The sequence below is a fragment of the Pleurodeles waltl genome, chromosome 1_1 (genome assembly GCF_031143425.1).
Source record: "Pleurodeles waltl isolate 20211129_DDA chromosome 1_1, aPleWal1.hap1.20221129, whole genome shotgun sequence".
Lineage (NCBI taxonomy): Eukaryota > Metazoa > Chordata > Amphibia > Caudata > Salamandridae > Pleurodeles > Pleurodeles waltl.
In genome coordinates this window covers 636,043,634-636,070,365 of record NC_090436.1, presented here as the reverse complement: position 1 = coordinate 636,070,365, position 26,732 = coordinate 636,043,634, and the positions used below count along the sequence as shown (strand labels likewise).

Sequence of the window (26,732 nt, the reverse complement as noted above, 5' to 3'; positions counted from 1 at the left end):
AGTACTTTCTGTCTACCCTCAAAGCGCCTGTACTCCCACGTACCTTCCTGCTGGATCTGTCCACTGAAGGGGGGGGGGGGAATCTACGGATTAAAATCGCCACTCCCCTGGAGCCAGAGGTTTAACCTGCGTGTGCCAACATAACATAACCTGGTGCCTTAAAGATGTGTCTCCTGTAAAAATACAACATCTGGGCGTATTCTCTTTATGTACTGAGATACCAGACCCCGTTTAACACTGTCCCCTAGACCGTTTACATTCCATGATAGCACAGGAAAGGCACGGGGTGGTGCTATCGCATTCAGTTCCAACTCCTTTGGCCCCAAGTTACTGCATTGCCTCCACAGTCTAGATGCTCCCTTCTGTCCCGAGAACCGTTTCCTCAGTTTCTAGTCGATTGATGGCTGCCACCAACGGATAAGGAGACCCCCGCTGTTGACCCTGCGTTCGCACTCTGGGCCGTCCCACCTATGTCCAGAACCGCTTCCTTCCTTCTGTCTCTCTTTCGAATAACCGGTGTCCAACTGTCCTCAGATTCGGATGATGCTGCTCCACTCTTTGGCGACCGACCCACTCTCCATGGCGTGTCTCCATCTCCTCTATGCTGCCTCCGGCCCCTTCTCCGGGGGTGCGACCGGTCCAGCCATCGTGTGGCCCAGGGGACCCCGGATCTTCTGCCCGACTCGTTGCCCCCTTTTCTGAACAGTTGAGGGCGTTCCTCTAGCCACTCCCATGCATCCTGTGGGGATTGGAAGAAAAACGTTTTCCCATGGAAGATGACTTTTAGTTTGGCTGGGAAGAAGAGCATGTATTGTAGTTGGCGCTACGGGGGCACCCCCTAAAGCCCGGTGGGCACGTTCATTCATAAAGCAGGACGAAAACTTTTCTGTCTGCAAGACTCGCCTCAGCCACGTTTTCCAAAAACCGACTGCATTGGTCCCCCCAGATCCTTCCGTGAAACCCACGAATCTCAGATTTTTCCTGCAGGCCTGATTTTCTGCATCTTCCAGCCACCTTATAATATCCTTGTTGAGGACACTAGTCTCGGCCATTTCCTTGCAGAAGTTCTGGACTGTATCCTCCAGGTCCGATATTTGCATTTCCGCCGAGGTGACCCTTTTTACCACGTTCCGGAGATCTTGGCGCAGGAGGGATACTTCTGAGCGTACCTCTCCCACTCGTCCCTCCAGAGCCTTCCTGGAGGACTGAATTGCTGACAAAAGGGCGGCATTATCAGGCACTGCCAGAGAGTCCCCAGCCAGGGGTGGGGGGTTTACCACCCTTGTATAGCGGTCCATACGTCCCTGTCTGGGTGGTTTAGGTTCTTTATCTCTCGCCATCCTATCGTTTATGGCCCACGACCTCCCCCTTTGACACTGACCGTCCTCCAATACCTGTACCACAACTCACTCTGCAGCGCGTTCCCACCAGAGAAGTCTGAGTGGGGGGGGGTGAGGAGAGGGGGACAGGGCTTGCCGGCAGTCTCAGCCCCATAACCACCAACAGAGTCTCTGTGCTGTTCACAAGCAGGAGCCGGACAGGCCCCCATTCGACTTGCTCAGTCTCTCCAGACAACAGGCGAGGGGCCGGCAGGGTGGACCTCCCAATCTGCCACCAAGGCACAGCCGCTTCTGGTTTCCGTCGCTTGCCACTTGTTGCCTCCTCAGGTCTGTCCCTCGTCCGCTGGCCAGTCTTGATGCACGGGGGCCAAGGCTGTTATGGCGTGTCCATCCGCTGGCTTCTGTCTGCACCCCTCTATTGCACCCCCTTTACCGGGGGGTAGAAGCCCAGGCCCCAGCGGGCAGTGGAAGGCACGGGGCACCACCTCCGTCACCATTCAGTATTACCACCGATCCCCGTGCCTCACCTCAAGCGTCCAGCCCCCTTCATAGACAGCATCTGTTAGGGTGGAGGCCCTATCCCAACGTAGATCCACCAGAACCTCCCCCCCCCGCTCCGGTGCGACCCCGCCGGCGGAACCCTGGGCTGTGCTCGCTATACTCACCGATCAGCGGTAATCCTCCCCACTGTTCTGGGACTTGTGCCCCTCTCGGTTCCTTTTCCCTCTTTCCAGGCGGGGTGGGGGGCGAGGGTCAGGGCGGGTAAAGAGAAGGGCGGAGGGCGGACCAGAGCCCTCACCGCCCGGGAGGCTCGTCTGGTGACTCCTGGGCCCCAGTTGGCCCTGCTTTGAAGGCGAGGTAGACCCCGTCGGGCGGCCGATCACCAGGTGGTTCGGGGGGCCGCTCTCGCTGTCGTGGCCTCACCGGGGGCACCGCCGCACCTCCACTCCCACTCGGGGGGCCCAGCTCGGAGTCTGGCGGATCTCCAGTGTTAGAGGGAAATCTGTTAACAAAATGAGACAGATCAATTTGACACAATAATATAGGTTTAATCGATTTTCAGCTGGGAACAACAGGCAGTCTCAACATAGAGGCCATGACTGAAGTTCAAAGTTCTGGTTCAAACACCAGTAGCATTTATACTGTAAAAACCACAAAAAACTGTGGTCAAGAGTTCAGCATTTACGTAAGCAACTACAAGCAGTACAGATAAGGTAATGAGGTGCCTCTGGAAAGAAGCACTTGCACTTGTTGGCCTCATGGGTGGGCAAGTTACAGTGACGTCATTCACCATATCTATCTTTCTGCACAAGAAGAGATTATATGTTGCGTGCTGCTCATGGTAGCCCTCCCTTGCAAATACTTATCTGACCCTTTACACAGTTCCCCTTAACACAATATGAATGACTAGTGGTTTTTAGGACCCCTGTGCTAAGGAAGGATACACCCTTCTGTTCCACCCTGTTCATGCTAAGTGAACATTTTGAAAGCAACAGTTGGTGCAGCTTTAAAGAAAAACTCTCATTCTAATGTGGCTTGGGCCTCTTATGTGTTTCAGCACAGCTAACTTAACAATGCAGCATGTGTATATGTTTCCTAAGTAACAAGTGTTTGTTTGTCCTAAATATGACCTGCCTTTTCTATTGATCCCACAGTCTGTCTTTTTTAACATGTCATGTATTAAACCTTTCACTACTTACATTGGTTTACAACTATCTAGCCTAAAATGTTTGTATTGGGATTTGGGAACTTATGTTTGTTTGTATGTGATGTATTCCTATTCTTCCTACATCACCAGGCAGGAAAAATTTGGGGCCGGGACGGAGATTGATTACAGCGCGTCTGTCCTCGGCGCCATCTTGGCTCTGCTCCTAGCAGCCAGTTTTGAACTATATGTTTACTGACATGTTCTTCTTTCTTTCTTAAAACATTAATTAATGTAGCGATGTGTGGTAAGCAGAGCGTTTGGCGAAATGCATGCCTTACCGAAAGCTATTTGAGTAAAATGAAGAGTGAAAAAGCAGCCAGCCAGGTTGCGTGTGCCCATTTGGAGGGGAAGGGTAGACAGGCACCTACAGCCACTATTCCACTGCACCGTCATACAAATAAACTACCCACTTCTCGAGAAGCCCCATTTTGTGCAGCAAAGTACGCGTACCTTGGCTTGTGAAGCAACGCTTCCTCTTTTAAAACCAATGAAGGGGGCTATTCGTGTTTGACACACACGCTTCTATCTGGAATATCCTCAGTATAATCTCAGCAGGATTCTCTCTTTTTTGCTGCCATGGCAGACGGTGTGAAAAAAAATGCCGCTCCGGTCCTCCAGCACAAGGACTGGGAAGCAGCAAGGCAGGGGAGAGCGTTGCACACAGTAAACACAATAAGACATCTTACTGGGTCGCTGTACTGGCTTGGCACTGTGAGTGGTGTAGTGGCTGTAAATATTACCTGGCAAGTGAATAGTTAGTGGAAGCCAATGTGAGTGACTGAAAGGAGTACTTTGGCAAAGCTCCACACGACTGCAACAGCAGAGCTGGAAGAGCAGGAAGTGAATGCAGATGATGACATGCACGACGTGCTGGCCAAAGATGAGCAAGTAAAAACAAGCGACAATAGATTTGACCAATAGTTAGTTCAGATAAGTATTGGGCGGGTTCTACATCCTTTTAAAATCTTTTGTTTTTTTAAGACAAAGATTTTGCAAGCGCACGCCGTGCAGGCAAAACCTAAAAAAAAAGGACCAACGCGTTTTGGCAGTGTATGGTTTTGTGAGGGTTAGGGAACTGAGCTCTTAAACACACATTTTAGGTGCTAGATTTGATAGCCATTTTACACCTGACTTGCAACTCGCAAGTTTCAGGCTTTGTACAAAAAAAAAAAAAAGAAATTAGATGCAAAGCCAAATATTGAAGTAAGTGCCTGGCTCTGCTTAGAACACAGGAGGTAGGGCACAGGACTTCACCATATGACAGGCCCTGTGCCCAACTCCCAGTGAAAAACAGCTTCTTCAGTTCGGACATAGGTGTAGGCAGCAGGCCAGGCCCTGCATCCAATACTCAATGAGTGTGGGTGAAGATGGTGTGCACTGGGGGTAGGTTGGTCACAGGACCCCTACTGCGCAGAATTGTGTACAGCATGGCTTGAGCGGCCAGGCCCCCATCCCCAACCACCAGTGATCAGTTTCTTTGCCAGACCCATGAGAGTGGCCATGCCCTGTGCTCAAATTCCACTGCACACAGCCGACTCAGATTTACCAGTTACCGGTTTAGGAATCCACACAACACATGACATAACTCACGTTTGGCCATCATGAGCAAAAAACATATTTAACAATAGCACAGATTGTAAAAACATTGACTCGATAGCAACATGGTGGTCAGCTGTGAGTTACATTGTGTGCGTTAGGAGCTTAGCTGGCAAATTTCAGTGGTTTTGCACATTTAAGCCTTAAACATAACTCACTTTTTAATCATATTTTTTTCAGTGAATATAAATTCATATAGAGTATTTGTAAATAAATACATGAATAAATGTATGCATACAGTTACATTAAAGTAACTTGCATGCAAAGTAAAACAAAATACAAAGTAAAGATACAAAAAAAAACGTACCTGCGATGTAATAACTGCAAATGTAACTCCTGCAGTGTAATGACTCTCCATGTAAGGTCTGCGAAGTAATGGTAGCATGCCTACCCAAGGATAGCGTCCTGCTTTTTTATGACATGGATGGCTGCAGCATAAAACTCTGAAACTGCAAAAGTAAAATGAATGTTTGTTTTTTTACCTATAGAAAAAACTACTTCCACACACTAGTTATCTCTGTAAATGTAATCCACAAGCACTGGTGTTTTCACGTCTAGAGCTGGAAAACTTAAAATCTTGACTGTGTTGAACCTCTAAGGTTTACCCAGCCCCCGCTTCACAGGTGTGGAATTCCTATAACCCGACACCTAGGACATATTGTTTGGGGTCAAGGACAACAAGTTTTTATATTTATTTTGTCCTTGGGACAAGTAGACCCATGGCCCTGCATCACAAACACTTTGGCTGTCAGTTTATCGTGCCACATTATGGATCAGGGAAGTGCATTGTCCACAGCATTGGTAACATCTCTGTCTGTATGTTAATGCTGTTCGACCTTGAATTTAGGGTTTATTAATGCAAAGCCTTTATTATTGTGAGTGCGCGCTAACGAAATGTAAGCTCTGACAGATAGTAGTTCCAGTATAAAAATGTATACTCATGTTTGCAAAGTTGAACAATATGAGGCTACGTATAATGCTCCCAGAATGCTTTCTGATTAGATGCAAATATTGCAGAAGTTTGAAAGCAATATTGAGGATTCTTTGATTTCAAAATCAAAACGTTCATTAAAAAATGCAATGAGGAAAAAAAACGTTTTGCTGAGCTGCTGTGGAATTTTAGGTATCATTTCTTTGAAGCATAATTTAGTAAAATGTGTTGATGCATGCTAGTATTTCAAAAAATAAATATATATATATATATATGTGTGTGTGTGTGTGTGTGTGTGTGTGTATATATATATATTTATATATATATAATGCAAAAATCTGTGTAATCCATTTCAACAAGATTATAGGAAACCTGCAACTAAACAAGCATTGTCAAAGTGATTAGGTCTGACATTAGTCATCAGCCTTTTGACTTTGTTAATGCATGTCTTTTTTTTTTACATGTTTTTTGTAAAACTTTATTCTTGTGGGAGCTGCCAGGTCCTCACCATTCTAACAAACATTGGCAAAAGCAGAAACATTTTTTGGTCTCAAAAGCACACATTGCCACAGTAATTCCTGGCATTGAACAAAACTGCTTTGCATGCCGATATGCTCCTTGGGAAAGAGCACAATGGTGTCACTCCACCAGAGAGAGAGAGCGAGAGACAGAATTGTAATAAAAACAAAACGTCTTGGTTAATGCCAGACCTAATTAGGGGCCCAATTCGTAACGGAAGTGTCAAAAGTGCATCCATGGTATATGTCCTTGCATTAGTGCAGATTTATGACTCATGAGTTACCAAGAGTATCCAAAAGTAGGCCAGGAAATGGTACGCCTCGAAAATATTTGTGAACTACATTTTAGCTCAAGCAAATATGTATGTCTAGATTTGCTCATGCAAAAATGTGTTGAGTTCACTTTCCTTCCAATTATGTTTTTCCCCCAATTGTCAGGAATACATTTCCAAATGTTCTCAGTATGGAAAACAAGTAGAGAACAGCTGGTAAAAACCCCTAAAACACGCACGTTTGTAGGTGTGCACAGACAGAAAAGGGCATTACAAAACTGGAACTACTGCTACCTACAGCCTGAGTATGCACATCTGTAGAAAGGTGCCAGAATAAGGGATTTGCTAGTATTCAAACACTAATATAGTGTGAGCCCTGGCATAATCAGAGAGGCTATTATCAGAACCCTTATATAATGAGATTGCTTCCATAATTTGTCGCTGCACTACATGGCACTAAAGGGACAATTGGATTTTGTTACAGGACAAGTAGATTTATGAAGCAACCTGTCCAATGGACAGTTAGATATGGTATTAAATTCCACACCTCTGTGCTTCTAACTGTTCGACTAAAAAAATACAGTAGGTCACAGTCAACTGCTTTATTCACTTGTATTATATTTTATTGCATCTTTTTGGTTTGCCATCTTAAAAAAATCGTATTTCTGTTTCACTTAATGCAGTTTTATGTCATTTTGTTTATTACATTTGTCCATTTCTCAATTTGGATTGGGATTTTCTTTTGTTCGTTTTACTCACTTCAGTATTGTTTTGGGACTACTTTAATTTTTACATACACTGGGAAAAAGCCTACTGTTTTAGGCAATAGCTACCAGAGGTTGAGCCCAGGGTTTCTCAATGAAACTGTGTTTGGACCAAGCAAGATACTGTTAGCAAAGTCTAAGTCAGGGGCAGGGGCAGGGTCCAACCAAGCATGTCTATCTCATGCTCTTCTCTGCTGCTAAATTCTCAGTGGCAACAGGGAACCATGTTACAAGCTCCATTCATATTACCAATTATTGTTTTCAGTTGTGTTAATCCTAAAGGTTCCTGTGAAAACAAATGAGGCCTACAATTCACAGAACGCACTGATTTGTTAAATTAAAGTCTAGTGCTCTAAACATGATGTGCTGCTAACATGAAATGACCTGGCAATTATTTCCCTATCACAACCAAATGAGGGCAAAGCAAATGTAAGACCGAGCGGTTGTGTTGGACCTGACAGCCTTACGCAGGTCTTCCCCCAACTTTTTTCCTGCCTCCCTCCATTTTTTGAACTAATTCTTGCTTGTTTTAGGAGTCCCTAGTAAAGTTCACTTTGTGCGCCCAGGGCCTGTAAATTAAATGCTACTAGTGGTAATGCAGCATGGATTCTGCCACCCACATGAGTAGCCCCTTAACCATGTCTTAGGTCTGCCACTGCAAGGCTTGTGTGTGCTGTTTCACTGCCACTTCGACTTGGCATTTAAAACTACTTTCCAAGCCTTAAATTCCCCTTTTCTTACATATAAGTCACCCCTAAGGTAGGCCCTAGGTAGCCCATAGGGCAGGGTTCTATGTAAGTAAAAGGCAGGACATATACTTATAGGTTTTTACATATCCTGGTAGTGAAAAACTCCCAAGGTTGTTTTTCACTACTGTGAAGCTTGCTCCTTTCATAGGTCAGCATTAGAAATTCCCTTTTATGCTTTTATGTGGTAATATCTGATCTGAGAGGAATAGCCTTGTCATGTTTAGAACGGTAGTGAGGGATCCTACTTACTGGTGACGTTAGATTCTACATTACTAATTTAGAAATGCCACTTTTAGAAAGTAGGCATTTATCTGCACTTACTGCTCTGTGCCTTTCAGCCTGCCTCCAATCCATGTATGGTCTGTGCTGGTTGACAGCTCCCCTTGTGCATTCCACCTGGAGAGCCATAAACACAGAGCACTCAGCTGCATCTGCATTTATATGCATACTGATGGGTCTTCCCAGACAAGAAGGGTGGAGGGGCTCTCACATTTCAAAAGCCAGAGGCCTGCTCTCATACAAACAACTGATAACCTCCAATAGGGATCCTTGCAGATAGGGCTGGATTGAAAGGGGAACCTGTGCACTTCAAAACCACTCTTTGAAGTTTTCCCCCAATTCAAAGGCACTTTTAGGTATATATACTGGGTCTATGACCTACCAAATCAGACACTTCTTGACCTACAACTGGACTCTATCAGAGGGACTGCCTGATTGCTCAAATAACTCATCTGGACTGCTTTGCTGGAAGGACTGCTGGCCTGCTTGTTGCCCTGCTGCCTGCTGGCCCCTTACTGCTGGAGGACTCTTCCCACAAGTGCTGTCCAAGGGCTTGGGTTGAGCTTGCCTCCTGTCTGTTCTGAAGTCTCAGGTCCATCAAAGACTTCACCAAGGAGAAGAAAAACCAGTGCATCAGAAAATTGATGCACCACCAAAATATGATGGAGCCTGCCGGATCGACGCAGAGCCAGTCTCACGGCTGAAGAATCGCCGCATCGCCTGCCTCTTCACAACGCATTCTGGATTTTCCACGCATCGTCCCTGGCATCAAAATATCCCTGCATCGCAGTCAGAAAGCAAAGCCATGCTCCCGGAAACCGATGCAGCACCTTGCCGCGTACAAAGAAACAACACATCACCTTCACCATACCAGAAAAACTAACACACCTCTTTACTTTCTGGCGCATCTCCTCCTCTGTGACCCTCTGTGTCGTTATTTTTTACGCATCACAAATACTGTGTATAAAAATAATAAAACCACTGATTCATTAGCATTGAGGCTCATCTAAACCTTTAAAAGGTGATATCTTGACTTCTGCATATTGGATATTTGTCGTTTTGGTCTTATTTTATTCAAATAAATAATATCTATTTCCTAAACTGGTGTGGAGTACTTTTTGTGGTGTTTTCACTGTGTTACTGTATGAGTTATTGCACAAATATTTTACACATTGCCTTCTAAGTTATGCATGCCTGCTCTGTGCCAAGATACCGGAGGGTCAGCAGAGGATGATTTAGGTTGTGTTGTGAGTTACCCTGACTAAGATTTTAGTCCCTACCTGAACTGTGCATACCACTGCCAACTAGAGACCCAATTTCTAACAACTTGCAATGTTGAGTCCATTGCGAGCAGCTTAGTTCTCCCTACTTCACACAAACATTCATTGGTACCTATAAAAGTCAATGTCAATATGTTGGCTGGTGCAGACTTTTGAAGTGGTAGCATGAGCTGAGCTTAGTGTGCCGTTTACCCATCCACCAGGCCATCCCAACTCCTGTGTGAGATTTGAGAAATATATATTAAATGGGTAATATAATTTTCTTTGTGGTAATATCTGTTTTTAATTTGTGCTCTTTATTTATTTATAATGAAAATGGGAACCAACATTTCTCTAATATTGATTGTGAGAATGTAGAACTAAAAAGTATGTTTTTGAAAAAACTATTTCTTAAACTAGCATAATCAAATATTTAAGTGGGGACCCAATTTTTTAAATGTTTATATCCACCTAATATTGTGTATAGCTTAAGTACTATACTTCTGCCACCCTACTTACAACAAAGGATTTGGGTCATCTAAAAATAGAATTATAAGACTAGAAGCGGATTCTTCATCAGTGTTGGACTGACCTTTCAGGCAGTCTGGCAGCCTGGTACTGCCTGATAGGACAGCTTGCTATGGTCTAAGTATGGGCAGGTTTTCTTTGGTCCTGTCACTAGCAATGGGGCCCAAAAAGTTGAATCTGATAGAGACTTCTAGTCTCATATTCCTTACCTTAGAATATTCCCCTAGCGTCAAACTGGATCTGGAGATTTGTTTTTAGTAATCCCATGCGTGCCGGTAGATGGTGCCTTTCGGCTCCTCCTGGTGTCGTTGTGTTGTCTGTGCTGTAAGTGACGTGCAGTGCCTATATAGATGCCACCGCAGTGCGCTGACCTCATTTCCTTCTTTTCGATGTCAAAAGTGCAGATCCAGACATACTTCCCTCAGTTGCTTTTTCACCATTTTGTCAATAACTAGTGTGCCTTTTTCTCATTCTTTTCAAAAAGTCCCTGAAGCACTTGGGGTGTCAGTGGTACCTGGAGAGAGACTATATAGGAGCCGCCCCAGCGCGCTCACCTCAGTTCTTGACTATTTTTACGCACCAGAAGCACGGAGCCAAGCTGAGGAGGAAGGACTAGTGTGACAGAAGTGAGGTCCTGAGGGATCTCTTTTATGTGAGGAGACAGTTGCAGAACAGGGAGGATGGGAGGGTCAGCAAGTAACTTGTTCATCTGATAGAGACCTGTAGCTGCAGATTATGTATCTTAAAAATAGATACCAAAGAAATCTGTTCCCAGAGGTGGGTTTGTTTCAAACTAAGAAGTCCTGGATGACTGAATAGACAAAATGCCCATCTCGCCACACCTGACTGTCAAGGCAGTAGATGTTAGGTGGACATGTACAGTGATGCCCACGTAGCTGCCTGACAGATGTCCAGGACTGTGACGCCTCTGGCCAACACAGTGGTTGCAGCTTTAGCTCTGGTAGAATTAGCTCATAAGCCCTCAGGGGGCTGTTTCTTAGTTATTGTGTGGCAGATCTTAATGCAGAGGATGATCCATCGCGGCATGGTTCTCTTCTGATTTGCCTTCCCTTTCTTTGCTCCTGCAAATCCAACAAAGAGTTGAATGTCCACCTGGAATTCTTTGGTACGATTAATGTGGAACATTATCGCTCTTTCTAAAACCAGGTAGTAGAGACTCTCCTCTTCTTTAGAAGAATGATGAGGGGGGAAAAGGGTAGGCACAGTGATGTTCTTACCGACTTGAAAAGGTGTGACCACCTTTGGCAAAGGGGATGGACAACTTCTTAGAATCAGCTTTTCTGGGGAAAATGAAGTGTATGGAGGGAGGTTTAACGGAAAGCGCTTGCAATTTGCTATCCCTCCTGGCAGATGCAGTTGCCACAAGGAAGACAGGTTTGAGAGTTAGGAGCCGAAGAGGGCAGCTGGGTATCGGCTCAAGAAGAAAACACATTAGGACGGTGAGAAGTGAATTCAAGTACCACTGAGGCATATTGAATGAGGTAGGAGGGAACATATGCTTCAAACCTTTAGGGAATTTAGTCAGAACAGGTGACTTGAACTGGGAAGGTTGGTCCGGCAACCATAGAAAGGCAGAATAGGTGGACAGATATTTTGTATATGTGCCCAAAGCAAAGCCTTGATAGTCCAGGGATAGACAAAGAAGAGAACTTCAGGCCAGTGTGCAGACAAAATCAACTGATTTAAATGTACTCCAAGGCACAATCTTATCTCATTGGCAGATGGAAATAGTTTCAGTAGAGGAGCCCCTGGCTGCCAGAATGACATGAAACACACTTCAGGAGAGAGAGTGGTGGGAATGGCACCACTGGAATGGTCCTTGGAGGTCATGAACCTGCAGCCGGGACCGATCTGCATCCACTAATGGATCCTGAGAGGTCGACTGATGCAGAGGGAAACCCTCCGATGGAGCCTCAGCCGAAGACCCTTCTGAACCCATGGGGCCTGGGGACACTCCAGAGGGGTTTGGTCACCCAAAAATGAGGCTCATGGCCTCATGAAACTCTCGCATTTTGGGTGGAGATCGTTCCGAGAAACTCGGGTAAGCACAGAGCGGACCCAGTTTCTGAAGATAGCTGTGCAGAAAACAGAACAAGCTGAGAGTAGGGCCCGGATTTGTGGTGTCATTATTTTGCATAGTCCAAAGAATGGGAGAAGTCGAAGAGCACTTCAGGTTCCTGGATGACTTCTTATGGGACTTACCTGAAGAACTACAGGAGTGCAACAAGGGCCGATGCAAGCGACTCTGGGACTGATCCAGAGACCTTCCACTCAAAGGGGACCTGGAGCGGTGCAGAGTTTCATGGTGAGCGGCCAAGAGCTTCATGGCCTGATCAGATGTGGAGTGCTCCGCTATGGTGATTTAGACCTGCACTCTTGTAGGTATATGTTTCAGTAGTAAATGTGAGAGGTACAAGGTGGAGTGGCTGGAAAATTGGGATTACTTCTAAATGGGAGGGGTTTAGAGAAATATAAGTTGCGGTTTAGAGCTAATACAAAGACACATCCACCAAAGAAAAAGCCAATTTCTATTCAGAAATTACACTTTTAAAGTTACCACAGACCTAAATGTGTCAAAATAAGTTTACATGTACCCCACCTATAAGACTTGGAGTAATTCAAACACCACAAATAGCCACTCCTAGGTACTTCACCCTACTTTCTTAGAAACAATGGAGACATTAAATTAAACTAGCACCGCATAAGAACTAATGTGAAAATAATTACATTATTTGGACAGATTAATCATATATAATTTACATTACTTGAAAAACATTTTAACGAAAATTACTACATATTAAGTAAAAATGCTCGTGCATGTGTTCATTTTTTAGAGTAATGTTTAAAAAAATATTAATAAAATATTTAAATTAATGATTTAATGCACATATAATTTGTTGAGTTAATGTTAATATGCTGTAACTTTATATTCGTTGAAGGTTAAAAAATATTTTAAATTCATTTACATGTATACTTTACAATAAAGTATATTTTTTAATAATAATAAACCGAGTTCATTTTCCTTATACTTTCCCATAGGGAGAGCTCCAGCACGGTGGCGGAGCTCAACACAAACATGTGCAAGTTACTGCTATTAACTTTACACATGTAATTCCTGTTGTAGGAGGCTCTGCTCACATTCATTTGGATGGAGAAATATAAGTCTACATCCTGGTGTGACTATACACTTGTTGAAATGGTGAATATCAAAAAAGTGTAAAGTTCTGCCTAGGTGCAGTAGTAAATATAAGACACGTATGCAAATGTACACATGTATGTTTACTTTGTAAGTAAGTTTCAATGTAAATAGGTCTTAATGATTTGTGCACTGCGTGTTATGTTTGGAACTACTTACAAAGTGTAGCAGCTTATATGACAATCAGATGTTTTTTTATTTTCCTCCGCGCCCGAAAGTATTTACCTTCCACACATCTCTTTACCCCTGTAGCAGTGTCACTAAGTGCAGATTACAAATTCCCCATACTTTGCAGTCTAAGCACCTAGTTACCCGTGATATAACATGTTTGTCAGTATACATTGCCTGATATTTGAGTGTGTGTATTTAAAAATACATAGAATTCTGGTACAAGAAAAACACTTCATGGGCATTATTGCAGGTAAACAGGTACCACTGCTAGTACACAACTGAAGAACTACAAGCCATAGAAGAAGCAAAGCAAATGTTATTTTTGATTCGCTTTGCTTTTGGGGGGAGGGTGGGAGTGCACAGTTTCTGAGATACTGAAATGCTGAACAGTCAAATATTTTATTGTGTTCACCCATTCTTTCTCTCCTCCTTGCATAGTACCACTCCTTTGCCCTCCGCTGTATGGGTGGAGTACTAGATGTGATCAGCCAGTGTCATATATTATTAAACGTTGTTCTGCATAACAGTAAATTGGCATATGGTTAGAAACGCATGGTTTAGATGCTGTACTTTTAATGTGTTCTTCACAAACGCAATTCTAAACCGGATGTGAAGCATTGCGCCATTCAACGCATGCTGCGTGTGTACATGAATCGCAGTACATCTTGGGTTATTCGAGTCTGTTGTTAAAATACGTTTCCTTTTTAGAAAAGGTGCAAACAGATTTTTAACCGTAAGGAAGAAAGATGGCTCCGAGATGACCCGTGCAATGATGACCTGCAACTTGACACACAATACGAAACATGCTGTCAGGAGCCTGATTCAAAGATTTCCCGTCACGAATAAGGAACGTGCAGAACTTCTACCCAAAACAGAGCGAGGAAATGTGTTTGCTGTTGAAGCTGGTATGTCTTTAATTAGTGCTGTCCAGTTTGGTTTACTTTGTACGCCATATTTGATTGCTTTAATGTGGGCTTTTTTACTGGAGGCAATTTGTCAGTGCAAGCATTATATTACTTTCGCCCCCTCCCCCCCAACACAACTCTATATTCCTTAAAATTGTCTGATATTCTATTTCCACTACTGATTGTTGTATATCAGTGTACACACTTATACAATGGAAGGACACCAGTGAATGTTCAACACTTTTATTTAGAAGTAAACAATATTGTTGTGTGTTATATCTAGTACATCTAGTACAGTAGGTCTGTAAATGATTATAGTGTCTACTCCCATTAATTTCATTAGGAGAGATGGTCCACTTGGGAGAGGTATGCCAGTTTCTTGTAATAATGCACTTCAACCTTCCCAACAGGTTGATAGATCCTTCAGAGGGTCCTAAGAACCAATTCACCTCCCGGAGGATTGCTATTTCCTCCTAACTTAAATACCTAAGTCTGTATCCATTTTCTGTCTGCCTGAAGGTGATGTGCTCTGCACTAGGGTAGCATCCTTCCAAGTTGTCTCCTATTGGTTGTGAGAATTTGCTATACTGCACACGCCTCTGCTCCATTAAAAGGTTATCCCAGCCGCCTTCCTGCCTCAAGGATTTGTGATGGAAACCTTAGCATTCTTCGGAGGTATCAGATGGATCAGTCCCTACTGCTGTCCATGTCTTGGGTGTCGGCTCCCTACCCTACTTATTAATGAGGCTGTAGGAGCTTACTTGAGTTCGGGCTATATAGCTTTCATTGAGGAGCAACACAAAGTGTGGCACCTGTTGCAGCGCAGATCCTTGTCTCATCTTATTATTTCATAAAAGTGAGTGATTGGACGCTGCCTTAAGGTCGATGAACCTTTTGACTTGTTTAGATTTATTGATTACCACATTCATTGACATATTGATTATTGACACATAAAGCAACAACATTAAACAATATTCATAATCACCAAAGAATCAATATGTGACGCACCATGACCCATTTGGCCATGAATAACCACACCGTTCAGTATCAATTAAAATATTTATCTCCCTATATTAACAATTCTAAGGTCACAAAAATTATTCTCAACACCAAATAGCACAAATAAAGTAGCATCACAGGCTGATGGATTGGCCTGAAGAATCTTAGTTTAAACAGAGAAAATAAAACAATGAACTCAATAGTTAGAACATAAATCAATAACGCATACAGCTGTGTAAGAGAGATAGGGCCTGATTACAACTTTGGAGGAGGTGTTAATCCGTCCCAAAAGTGACGGTAAAGTGACGGATTTACCACCAGCCGTATTACGAGTCCATTATATCCTATGGAACTCGTCACATTTGGGACGGATTAACACCTCCTCCAAAGTTGTAATCAGGCCCATAGCATACATTTGATTCGGTAAATAAACAATGTCAAATCATAGGCATAGAGAAAACATCCCACTAACCTCAAATTAGCATTAGCATGGTGGGCATCATGCAAAATATTTAGTAACATTAATTTAGAAAACATCTAGCTGTGGCACTATAAAAAAATAGCAGACATTTGAAACAGTAGCTGCTGGTACCTGTAAAACAAAAAGACAAATACAATACACAGAATTCATACATTTACCTCTCCTTAAGGTAAACAGCAATCAGGTTACAAATTCATCAGGGGGACCTCAGCATCACGACAGAGGCAGTGAAAGGGGTGACAATTCAGAAATTTGGACTAAGTTCTCTGAGCCATCAAATTAATTATTTAAGGCAGGCAGCATAGCAGTATAGGCTCTAAGCACTAAGTGCTAAAGTAAGCCCCAGCATTATTGCACGGAGCCTAGAAAATAATTCAAAATAATAAAAAAATACCAGAAGTCAGTAGACTGACTGGTTGAAGCATGACATATCAAAGTGACAGATCATAAGAAATGAGAAGTAAAGTCTCTGGAAACCAGGAAGCAATGAATGAATGCCAATGTCTGATTCGCAAACATTAAATTAAACTTGCAAAATTTCTGTGATTGGATGATTTATGAACATATGAAGTTTTCACCCAATCACAGAACATCAGCACATCAGAAAATATTCCACTACTAGCTTAAATGTTCTGTATTTCTCTGCCTCTTCCTTTTTGCATAATCCCAAACGATATGAATTATTATCTCTGAGGCCTTTTCCGCACTGTTTAGTGAAGGTCTTTTGTTCAACGCATTTCTGAATGCACTTGCTTCCGGACGATAGTCAGGAAGGAGTAGGAACATTTTCCCAAATCAGATCTTCCCCTAGAGAGAAACACATTCCTTTAGTACGAACACAGAATAAACCCGTGATTAAGACAAAGGTAGCTTGTAATTCTTCGCAAATAATTATTTATATTTGATACTTTAGCTTAGCTTGACATGCTGTGACCTTGGCTGCTTGACACACAGCAGAGAACAAATGTCTTCAGTTCCTTTTGGCAGACTTTCAACATTAGCTCTGGCCTTGTTCTCTAGAAAGGCACCACAGAAAACTCATGAATTACTCGTATTAATTTAAACATTTATTTTTCAAAGCACATGTTCTTAAGGAGACAGAATATTTTTCTTTCATCACTAAGTTAACACATTTTCAAAAAAGAGGTGCAGGCCTTTAACTCTGATGGCGACCACTAAACAGGCACACTTTTCATGTTAACATTTCTTTTTCATTTGAAGCATTTCTCATGTTGGTGCATCAGTATTGATTACATAAAATAATTATTTCATGTCAAATCTGCGCTCACAATCCCTCCTCTGATGACTATATATGTTATCACACTTACATCCCAAATTAATGTATTTATTTCATTGTACTGTTTTTCTAAAATTGTTTCTCTCACAATTTTATAAATTATTTTCTTCTTTGAGTTTTTCCCATATAATCTTTCCAACTGAAATTCTACCCTCCGCTGACTCTTTTCAAATCTTCTTTTGATCACTTTGTACAATTTGCATACTCCTCACATACCAATTAGACAAATCACAATAATTGAAACTCCTTGTATTATTTTCATTACCAATCCTTTTCCCAGGGTTGCCAATCCAGTTCCCCACAGCAGTCATCCCTTTGCCAGCTTTTTCCTAAACAGTGAGCTCTGTTAGTTCTTTTAATTTAGTTTCATCTTTTGTTAAAAATTTTTATCAAACCTCTAACCTCATCACTGTTGTCCTGTATGATGGTACAACAATGATGCAGACCCAGTAATTTACAAACTCCGCCCTCCTTTGCTAAAACAATGTCTTATGCAAGACGGTTCTGAAGAGACATGGCTCTTACCACAGCCATTTCTATATCCTAAAGGATAATAGCTGCTGAATAGCTTGTCAGCATGTTATCCATTGCTGTAGACAACTGTTACATTTTAATAGAATTCAGAACAAGTCCCACTGAAGGAATTATTGCTCCAAATATGTTCCCAACAAAACTAGAAACTGATTCTCGCTTTTGTGTCTTTCGTTGTAATTTAGTCATTTTAGGAAATTTACTCAAGTCATCAAGTTGGTACATTTTCGGGAACACTGTTCCCAAATAACATGTGCCATACCATACTCTAGGAAAACGGTAATATTATGCATTTTCCCACAAATGTAATAGAGTCCAGGCACAGGTGGGTCTTGATCATTTAACATGAATATCCACTTATTCTTAAACAAAAACACATGCCTACATTCACTCGTTCCCACAAATATTTTATCTACCCTAGATTGTGGTCTGTATATACAAAGCTTTCCTACATTTTGCGCATCTAAAGTTAGTCTCTCTTGATTAGTAATGTCAGTGTATGCATAGTCAATCCCAGGACTACGTGAAACTAATCCCTTATCTATTTTAGCCTCGATTACCCTTCTCCTATCATCTGTGTAATCTAGAAAACTATTTTCTAAAGATGAAAGCAAACAGGTTAAATTATTCCTGTGTGTCAAAGCAGTTCCAAACGTTAATGTGGGTTCAAAGAAACCCTTCACTATTTCTATGTTATTATCCTTAGCTATCTTATTGAGATCCCTAATGACAGGTACAAAAGAAAACACCACATCTTTATTAGAGTAAAATACTGGGTATACTCCTGGTTATAGGATTGTGTTAGTAAAAGACTACAACCTATGCTGTAAGAAAGCGGTAAACTATGATAGGCAATTCCCTCCTCAACAGAGGCTGGAATCTGTGTGCAAACATAACAATCTCTCACATCTGTTATAGCAACATACTCATGCAATAAGCAATAGAAGACATTAGAAGAACATTTTCTCTGTGAATGCAAATATTTCTCATCTATTTTAAATCTATCTATTGTTGAAAGAGTAGGCACTAATTATGAAGAAACTGTTTCTATAGCTATGGTATGGTTGGTCCCATTCTTATCAAAGACAATCACACCCACAATCAATACCAAACATACAATTGCACAACAGTCACCAAACCAATACCCAGGTATTCCCAGCATCATTGACATTAGAACCAACGGCAAAGCTTCTGGCCATTTCAGATTTCTGGATGCACACATTTTTGCCAATCTTGATTTCAAAGTACCATTCATTTGTTCTACAACCCCTGAGGCTTCTGGGAAGTAGCTACAATGAAGCTTCTGCTCAATGTTTAAGGATGAACGTAGCAACTTAATCACCTCATTGTTGAAGTGACTTCCTCTATCTGATTCTAAAGAGACCGGAAAACAAAAATGTGGAAATAACTCCCTAAGTAGTAACTTTGCTACTGTGAGGCTGTCATTTCTCATTGTAGGGTAAGCCTCAATCCAATGACTGAAAATGCACAGAATCACCAACACATATTTCACACCAGCACATGCAGGCATCTTAATGAAATCCATCTGTATTCTGCTAAGTGGTCCCCAAGCCATGCCTATATGTCCCATGTTGACAACTTTTCCTTTGCCCACGTTCATCTGCTGGCAGATAACACATCTGTGGCAAACATCTTCGACAACCTGTCAAATTTTGGATTGAGCCAATATTGTTTAAAAAAACCTAACCATGGCATCTCTCCCCACATGAACTTGTCCATTATAGTATCTGGCCGTCTAAGTTAGTCAACTACTTGGCAATAATACCTTTCTTCTCCTGATATCCATATGTCATCATTTCCTTGGACACACTTCATCTTAACCCAATCTCTACCCTCATCTTTCCTAATATTGTCTTGGAGAATTTTTTATTCTTCCAAATTATCACAGATATTCATCACATAATTTGCATGTATTTCATCATCTTCAGGTAACAATTCCCATTCCCTTTTGAAGGATATGTTGTTCAATGTGCAAAACTTTGCGACTTGATCCACATATGCATTTCCCAATGACACGTAATCTTGTTATCTCAGATGTGCGCTGCATTTCACCACAGCAATCTTTTCAGGCATTTGAACTGCTTTTAACAAATCATTACTTCTTTCACCATTTCTTATTAGTGAACCAGAAAAAGCCAGGAAACCTCTCTGTGACCACAATTGGCCAAAGTCATGCACAATGCCAAATCCATATTGACTATCTGTGTAAATAGTCACTTTCAATTGAGTTGAAATATGGCATGCTCTAGTAAGAGCTACTAGATCTGCCACTTGTGCAGAAAACACTCCTTGAAGCCATTAAGCTTCCAGTATGCCAGTGATAGTACATACTGCATATCCTACGCTTAATATGCCCACATTACCTCTCAGGTAGGAACCATCAACAATTTGGTCATTTTCTTCCAGGTAAGTATCTCTAATATCTGCTCTGGGTTTTTGGCATAACTCTGTAATTTTCAGACAATCAAGTTCAGTATCATCCAATTTATCAATGTTTGCTTCCTCTTTGGAAGTGAAGTTTCTGGGTTAAGCACTGTACATCTCTTGATGCTAACATTTGGAGACCCCAAGATTACTGTCTCATATCTGGTCAGCCTCAAGCTGGTCAGATAGTCTGTCTTAGACCTGGTAAGCAAAATCTCAATGGTCTAGGGAACCATTATAGTAAGGGGATAACCCATAACTATACTCTCGCTCTGAGCGAGGCTCTGCTTAACTACTGCAACGGACCACAAACAACCAGGTAAAGCTGCTGCCACCGGGTCCAAAGTAGCTGAAAAATATGCCACTGGGCGGTTCACACCACCATGAGTCTGAGTCAGAACAGACAAAGAACATGCATCACGTTCATGACAAAACAACAGAAAATGTTTAGTGTAGTCAGGCATACCCAAAGCTGGAGCTTGACACAAACTCTCTTTCAAATCAGTAAATGCTTTCATACAATCCTCATTCAGAACTATAGAATCTGAAACATCCTTATGAGTCACCTTCTGTAAGGGCTTTGAAAGAACTGAAAAATTTGGGATCCACTGGCGGCAGTAACCCACCTTTCCCAAGAACATCCTCACACCTTTCTGAGTAGTTGGTGCTAGCATTTGCAAAATAACTGCAACTCTCTCTCTAGAAATCTTTCTAGTTCCTTTCTCAATCAAATTACCCAAATATTTCACCTCTTTCTGGCAGTACTGCAATTTAGCAGGGGACACTTTATGTCCATTGTCTCCCAGGATATTCAACAATGCAATTGTGTTGTACTTACATCCTTCTTTTGTCCTGTGCGCAATTAACAAATCATAAATGTACTGCACCAATGTTGACTGATGAGGCATCACTATTAATTCCAAATTCTTTTTCAAGATCTGGTTGAAAATAGATAGTGGCTTAGAGAACCCTTGTGGAATTCTACACCAACAGTAGACTTTGTTCAGGAATTTGAAACAAAAGAGATACCTGCTGTACTCATGAAAAAGCACAGGAAAAAAATGCTTGATATAAGTCTACCACAGTGAACTATTCAGCATCACATGGGATCTGAAACATAATTACAGCTGGATTCGGCACAACAGGGCAACAATTAACCACTGTCATTTATTTTTTCTCAGAACTTGCACAAGTACAATTTCCCCCCAGGGCTTGTGCAGTCCCATTATTGGTGAATTAAATGGGCTGCTCAACACTTCTTTCAGAATCCCTTTCTCCAAAAACTCTCCTATCAATGGTCTCACTCCCTCAATCACATATTTTGCCATTGAGTGTTGTGGAGTCTGAGGAACAACTACAATGGGCTTCACTACAACTCTAACTGGCTCTACTCCTTTTATCAATCCAATATCTTTTCCTGAAAGATCCCAACCTTCAGTCTTAACACTTTTCTGCAAGTCATCGGGAAGATCTTTCACTGTAAATAACTGGAAAGAAACTAATCAAAGGCAATATCACCTTCACTGGCTCATCAAAACTGTTCAAAGAAAATTCTTCACACACTGACTCATTGTTAACAGTAACTGTTGGGTCTTCTTCATCCTCACTGTTTGTTGAATTAATATTCCCTCATCTGAACAGGTAAAGCAACATCTTGTTTTGCACAATAAATCCCTTCCCAGTAAGGACACTGGACTTGAATCACAAACCACATGTTTGTGCAAACCTTTAAAATTGCCAATTTTAACCGAAACTGGTTCTGTAATTGGGTTTGTCAAATATTGATTAGCAACCCCCACAATTTGAACTGTCTTCCCTGACAAGGGCAAATCTAGAACGTCTGCAGATCTCACTGTGGAGCGTGTAGCTCCAGTGTCAACCAAAAATAAAACTCCATGACCATTCACCTTTCCTTTAACATATGGATCTTTCTGATCCACTTCTAAAGAAGCTGCCATCACACATCCGTCTTCATCTGAACTCTCAGACATCCATTCATTGTTATTCCATCCTCACTGAGTAATGGAAATGGGTGTACTGTATTGTTACTCTGATTCACACTTGGACCTGTGACCATCTGAGAAAGCATCACCTGCTGCTGATCCATAGGGGCTTGAGGTATCTGGATCTGTTGTGTAGGCATTTGAATTTGTTGTGCAGGCACCATCCGCACTGTGGCTGCAACTGCTGTAACTGGGGCATTCGTATTTGTAAAGCCTGTACATTTTGCATGGGTCGAAAACCTTGCATTGGGTTTACACTATTCTGGAAATTTTGAATTTGACCTCTCCATCTTGGTCCTTTCACATTTTGAAATGAATTGACACAACTTGCCTGCTGAATCATACCTCCCTGATTTACCATAGGACACTGCTGTTTTCAATGTTCAATTCCCCTGCAAGCATGACAAGGTAATATTCTCTTTCCTGGCTGCTGTTCTTGAATCATTACTGTATTCAAATCCAAACCACGATTAATACTTCCTATTCCACCACGACCTCTACCTCTATTCTGAAATGTAGCTTGATTCTGAAACATGCCATTTCCCTGTTGCTGAAAATGTCCCTGAATCCCTGTCTGTGCAGCCTTAATCTGCATCACCATCACTTTCTCCTTCAACTTTCTTTGTTTCAACTCAATCTCATCCCTACAGTATTTTGCATACTGCAGCACCCCATCAATCAGTTTGGCTTGCCAGCAAATCAGATGACTCTTAATCATCTGACTAATTTCTTGTCTGAGTCCCTCAATAAATCTGAACACAAAATTAATCGTTTCTTTTGGCTCAATTGTTTCTGTACCACTGTAATGTTTAAATGCTTTTACCAACCTCCCATAATATGCATGAATTGATTATTTCGCTTCCTCAACTGTTTTACCTATGCGTTGCCAATCAATGTTTTTGGGTGAAATTCTTGTTTTAAAAAATGAAATGACTTTATAGTAATGTTTCATTACTTCAGGTGATGGTGCACCTGTTGCTGGATCTCTTGCACTCACTTGTTGGCCAATCTACACTCCTCTTGCATTCAATCCATAAATCTGCTGTAACAACTATCTATAAAAGAGTGTTCAAATCCTCCCACAGGCATTTTGCAAGTTTCACAAGCCTATCTGTCTGCTGATACAATTCCACTGTTTTCTCCCTCAAACTGGGGTAATCATTTGTAAATGACAAAATGTCACTTATGCTCCAAAGGACATTTACAAAATTCCTTCCTGGAATTTCTCTCATTGGTAAAACGTTTACTGCTTCTCTGTTGTGCAGTGCTTCTGTAGGAGAATTATCAGGAGCTTTTTTAAGCTTGTCTCTTTTCTTCACCCATCTGCCTTTCCATTTGTCTAATGCTCTCCATATCTGGATGCCTTGAAGTAATTCTCTAAGGTGTGTTTTCATTCCTGCAGATCTCATATGTTCAAAATCTTTTGCATCAAAATCTAACCTATAACTTCTTTTCAAATGTTTCATTTTTGATACATCTATCCCATGTTTGTCTGCTACATCAGCTAACTATTGATGTATCTCACCTGCTTCTTTTGTATTCTTTGGACATAAGTATCTCAATTCTTCTTCAGTATAGGACTCTAACCTATTTACACTCATTGTTACCTCAACAAGTTCACTCACTTCCATTGAAAGCCTAGTGTAGTTAATATAATTCCCTTCACTAGAAGCATCTTGTGAGGTATTCAGCTTTTCTAACCACTGGGTTAATTGTTGAGCTGTCAACCCTTGTAATGAGATACTATTAGGCTAAGTACTAGGAAGCTGTTGTATAGTTAGACTCAGAGGTTGAGGTATCATCAACCTCGAGTCAGCACCAATAGGTGATCCTGCTCCAGAATTCAGAGGAGTTTTCAGAGAAGCATTCAAAGGACCTCTGAAAGGACTCAAGTCTATCAATGACCTTGTTCCATCAACAATCTGTGTCACAGGTGTATCTATTCTGGCATTATCACTGATTCCTCCTCCCACTAAATTCTGATTCAGGATTCCCTGTCCATTTGTACCATTGTTACCCTGGGCGGGCATACAACGGTATGGGTGGACCAGTAGTGACAGGTACAGACACTGCATCTGGACTTATTCTGGGATTTACTTTCTGAGACTGCATTACACCTGTGTTCTACATTTGAGGTAGTAACAACGGGGTTGACTCTGACTGGATCAACATTGGTTTCTGGTAAACCTGTCCTGTTTGCACTGTTAGATTTGTTGTTGCCTCCACAATTGGTACATTTGGATAAATCCTAGGAACACTAGGTTGGGGCAACTGCACATAATCCGTTGACTGATTTAGACTGCTCTGCATTGGTGTTTGTACTAAAGGACTAGTCTGCATTGAGCTGTGTGTCATGTTAAGATTAATCTGCGTAGAACTCTCAATCATGTTAAGACTACCCTGTATTGAACTCTGTGATGTGTTAACCTGTGTTGGTGCAGAAGGATTCACACTAGTGCTTAGATCATTCTCTTCTGTCACATATGGTGGTGGTGGACGATTTCTTAATATCTGTATAATAAACTCATCATCATCTGATTCCTCATTATTAATCAAAGACCTTTGAGGTTCTTTTGATGTCTGCTCTTCATCTGATGTAAAAAAAACTATTTGTATATCTCTTTAAAGTTTTCTTTGCATATTCTTCACTGTCTTTAGACATTGCAGGAAAGAACCCAATACCATGTAAGGTATCAACTATCCACTGTCTCTGGTCATTGTCCCACCTAGCTTCTGCTAGTGACTTCTCTGCTCTTCTCATTTTTCTCTCAAATTTCAATGCTTGTTGTTGTCTGGCTACTAGTGTGCTAATGCCTCAAACTGAGATGGTCTTAGTAGAGGTCTTAGACCATACATCACTTGTCTCAAATTCTCCAAAATTCTCAAATTAAATGTCCCATTTTCAGGAAACGCTAAGCTACCTTCTTTTCTTATGATTTTGTACTAATGTTTTAACCAAAGGCATGCTCCAGTACCTTTTTCTTCAATTACAATATATGCTGGAGTACCTTCTGGTGGACAAATTTCTCCTACCCTAGCTGAAATATATTAATCTCCTCTAAGAGCACTTTTTAAAGCTTTGAAAAACTTCATTTTCACAAATTTGTGTCAAAAATCAATAATCAATAAGTGACTTTTAATCCCAGAATCCTCTCCATCTCCTTTCTCAACTAATTGCGCTTCACAGTTGTCCACCAAATCCGTTTGCGATCCTTCTCACCAACCAACCTATCCCAGCGCAGCACAAAATGATGTCATACTTACACAGAGCACCTGACAACGTCTTGCAGCTTGTCCTCCTAAACTCAAAAACATTCAAAACTAATGCAATATTATTTGCAAGCACTTCATCAAAACCTAAAATAAAATAAAAAATAAAAATTGACTGTTTACTACAGGTAGGGTAGTGCAGTCACTTCAGGAACCTTACAGATTTTCATTGATGGCTATTCACTCTATCAGCTATTCTTCTTTCTCAGTTCCCCAGATTCGCAACCAAAATTTGACGTGCAAATTTTACTCTCAGCTGATCAATGGATACTGTCCTGGCGCACATAGAACTCGCAATATCTCAGTCAAAAAGACCTTGCAATCATCTCGACTCACAAACTTGACTTGCCAACCACACCTGATTGGCCTACTAAATAGATAAATTACAACATAAACCAAGCGTCTCAATACACTTTTAGCATACTCCGGAGTCTTAGACCTACCTCATGATCCGTATACCAACAACCAGATGGACAATTTTTGAGCACCAAGCGCCACACACATGTGAAGTTCGCCAGCTTCCCCTTTGGAGTACACAAACCCCTTCTTCAACAACATTTGGAGTACGCCAACTCCCCTAAAATATCACAAACAACTCAATCACCTGCAAATAAATTAGCTATAGCTGTGCAAGCGCATAATCTACTTAATTCATCCTAGCAACAGAACACTGAGAACATTCCCTATCAACATAGACAGACTCCAAGGACCGGGGGCAGTCACCTTGGGTGTTTAAGGACAAATCTTCTCCATATTTTTCATAAATTTTTAAAAAATCAATAAATCTCGATCAAAAATCAATAATTAATAACAATCAATAATTAGCAATCAACAATCCAAAGAGACATTACCATCAAACTCGGGCTACCAAAGTCTGTTATAGCGCAGATCCTTGTCTCATCTTATTATTATTTTATAATAGTGAGTGTTTGGACTCTGCCTCAAGGTCTGTGAACCTTTTGACTTGTTTAGATTATATTGATTACCACATTGATTGATATATTGATTATTGACACATAAAATAACAACATTAACCAATAATAATACCAAAGAATCAGTATATGACGCACCATGACCCATTTGGTCATGAATAACCACACCTTTTAGTATCAATTAAAATATTTATTTCTCTATATTAACAATGCTAAGATCACAAAAATTATTCTCAACACCAAACCAAATGGTACAAATAAAGTAGCATCACAGGCTGATGGATTGGCTCGAAGAATCTTAGTTTAAACAGAGAAAATAAAACAATGAACTCAATAGTTTGAACACAAATCAATAACGTGAATATCTGTGTGAGAGATAGTATACATTTGATTCAGTAAATAAACAATGTCAAATCATAGGCATAGAGAAAACTCCTCACTAACCTCAAATTATCATTAGTATGTTGGGCATCATGCAAAAGTTTTAGTAACATTAATTTAGAAAACATCTAGCTATGGTACCATCAAAGAACAGTA

General features: G+C 41.3%; 1 protein-coding gene across 4 annotated transcripts in view; it reads left to right on the top strand.

Annotated features, from left to right (window-relative positions):
- Nucleotides 1-26,732, top strand: part of YTHDC2 (YTH N6-methyladenosine RNA binding protein C2) — a 999,369-nt gene that overhangs the window by 90,629 nt on the left and 882,008 nt on the right. For all 4 annotated transcript variants that reach the window (XM_069226524.1, XM_069226522.1, XM_069226518.1 and 1 more), the window contains exon 4: nucleotides 14,041-14,237. In XM_069226524.1, the coding sequence (XP_069082625.1) occupies nucleotides 14,041-14,237 (197 nt within the window). The remainder of the gene's footprint in view (nucleotides 1-14,040; nucleotides 14,238-26,732) is intronic.